This window comes from Raphanus sativus, unplaced genomic scaffold, assembly GCF_000801105.2.
Source record: "Raphanus sativus cultivar WK10039 unplaced genomic scaffold, ASM80110v3 Scaffold4126, whole genome shotgun sequence".
In the NCBI taxonomy this organism is placed as follows: domain Eukaryota; kingdom Viridiplantae; phylum Streptophyta; class Magnoliopsida; order Brassicales; family Brassicaceae; genus Raphanus; species Raphanus sativus.
This window is the reverse complement of record NW_026619428.1, coordinates 6,301-8,389: the sequence shown is the minus strand read 5'-3', so window position 1 is coordinate 8,389 and position 2,089 is coordinate 6,301. Positions and strand designations below refer to the sequence as shown.

The 2,089-nt window shown below is 40.3% G+C and overlaps 1 protein-coding gene across 1 annotated transcript; it reads left to right on the top strand.

The window, feature by feature from the left end:
- Positions 1–316: 316 nt before the first annotated feature.
- LOC130507170 (uncharacterized) lies at positions 317–1,435 on the top strand. The gene has a single exon (XM_057001885.1). It carries the CDS (start codon positions 317–319, stop codon positions 1,433–1,435), a length of 1,119 nt encoding a protein of 372 aa, XP_056857865.1.
- Positions 1,436–2,089: the final 654 nt, after the last annotated feature.

The following is a 2,089-nucleotide window of genomic DNA, read 5'->3' as shown; positions in this document are numbered from 1 at the left end:
GTTTAGATCAAGAATATTAAAATAATATATCAATATTTTGATCACACTAAAAAAACACTCTCTAAACTAAATGTAAAGTTTGAAATTTTTGGGCCGACCATGATCTAAATCCGAAAAAACTAAAGTCCAAAGAGGGTTTAGGCGAAATAATCCAATTTTTTTGGATTTATATAATTGGACCCAAGTTTGATAATTTATAAAGTTGGAGAGATGGAAGTCGTTGCAAAACACTTCTCTCTTCGCACGGCGAAATTTCTAGCGTTCTCTAGGAAAAAAAAACCCTAAATCGATTTTGATCAAATCCGACTAAATCAAGATGGAATCAGGTGATGATAATATGGATCTGACTGAAGGAGTGTATCAGCATATAGATTCGACAAAAGAAATCTGGAAAGCACTCCAAGATATGAAGTTAGGGGCCGGCAGCGATCGATGGTCGATTCACGAAGACGCTCGTCGGGTCTTCCCCAAGGATCATCGGACCTGTCTGGTGGTTATGGGGCTTAATCCATATCATCAGAATCCAGCGGGGCTTAAGGCTGCTCTACCTAAAGCTTGGCAGCTTACGGGAAGAGTCGAAAGTCAAATCAATGATGATGGAACAGTGAATTTCTATTTTGAGAGTGAACATCATATATTAATGGTCTTGGAGAAGGCTCCTTACACTTACCGTGGTTGGCTAGTGGCTTTGTATAGATGGAGTAATCGAAGCTACCCTGACTTTCTGCGCAATATACCTTTCAAGGTTAAGATTCTTAATCTCCCCAACATGTACCGAAGGCCAGAGATAGTCAGGAGCATAGGATCCAAGCTAGGTCAAGTCAGAGAAGTTTCAATCATAGAACCAACAGTGAATAGAGCTGCAGAAGTTTCAGTGAAGATTGACTTCGACATCGATGACCCGGATATATTCACAAAGGAAGTTGAAATCTTCACTAATATACCGCCTGTTGAGTTGGGCTTCAGGTACACTGGACTTCAGAAATTCTGTATCATTTGTGGAAGCCTCAGGCATGAGTTTGAAGTATGTAAAGATGCGGCTCTACTCACTCGAAGACAGATGGAGTTGTTAGATACTGGTACAAATCCTTATCTATCTGCAGAGGAAAGAAGCTCAGCAATACGCCAGTACTTATCCATTAGACAAGAAGGCGAAACATCCAGAACTGCAACAGGAGCTCAAACTACTGAAGAAGAAGCTACAGTTGGTATTATAACACCAGTAGGAACAGGAGCGAGACCAAATGCACCCATGGACTCCACTACTCTAGCCGGATCCAGTGTTGCACCAGAAGAGCAAGGAACCAAAAGGAAAGCACCTGAAGCAGCTAATGAGGAAAATGAAAGAGCTCCAAAAAGACTTGTGTTGAATCAATCCGAACTTGAAGAAACTCAAGGTTTGGTGGTTCTCCACAAACCACCACCTCAGCCATGAAGATATTACACTGGAATTGTCAAGGTTTAGGAGGAGACTTGACAATTCTACATCTAAAAGACATCAGGAGATCTCAGAACCCTGATGTTATCCTCCTTGTAGAAACTAAGCATGTAAATAGCTATGTACGGCAAGTAGCGAAGGAACTAGGATATCAAAACACTTTTTTTGTTCCTGCGCATGGTAGTAGTGGGGGAGCTGCAGTTTTTTGGAATGAAAGGGTTAGGATATCCTTGTTAGATAACCCTACTTTGTATTGTACAAATATGCGTGTAGAAGATGGCACCAACACTTTTTGGATGTCATATATATATGGAAATCCGGTTGCCAAGTATAGAAATGAGCAATGGAATGATTTAATTCAATCTGAGATTGCAGGTTACCTCAGGAACAAACCTCACCTGCTAATTGGAGACTTCAATGACATCAGGACTATGAAAGAAAAGAAAGGAGGAATTACCAGGTCAAATGCTTCTTGCTCCTTATTTAATAAATTACTATCTGTCCTTGGTGTCCATGATATTAAAACTCTAGGAGGAAGGTTTACATGGATGGGTAAGAGATCTAAATATACCATTATGTCTAGGATAGATAGGGCTTTAGCAAACGATGACTGGATGGAATTGTATCCCTCTGCTATGGTATCTTTATTTC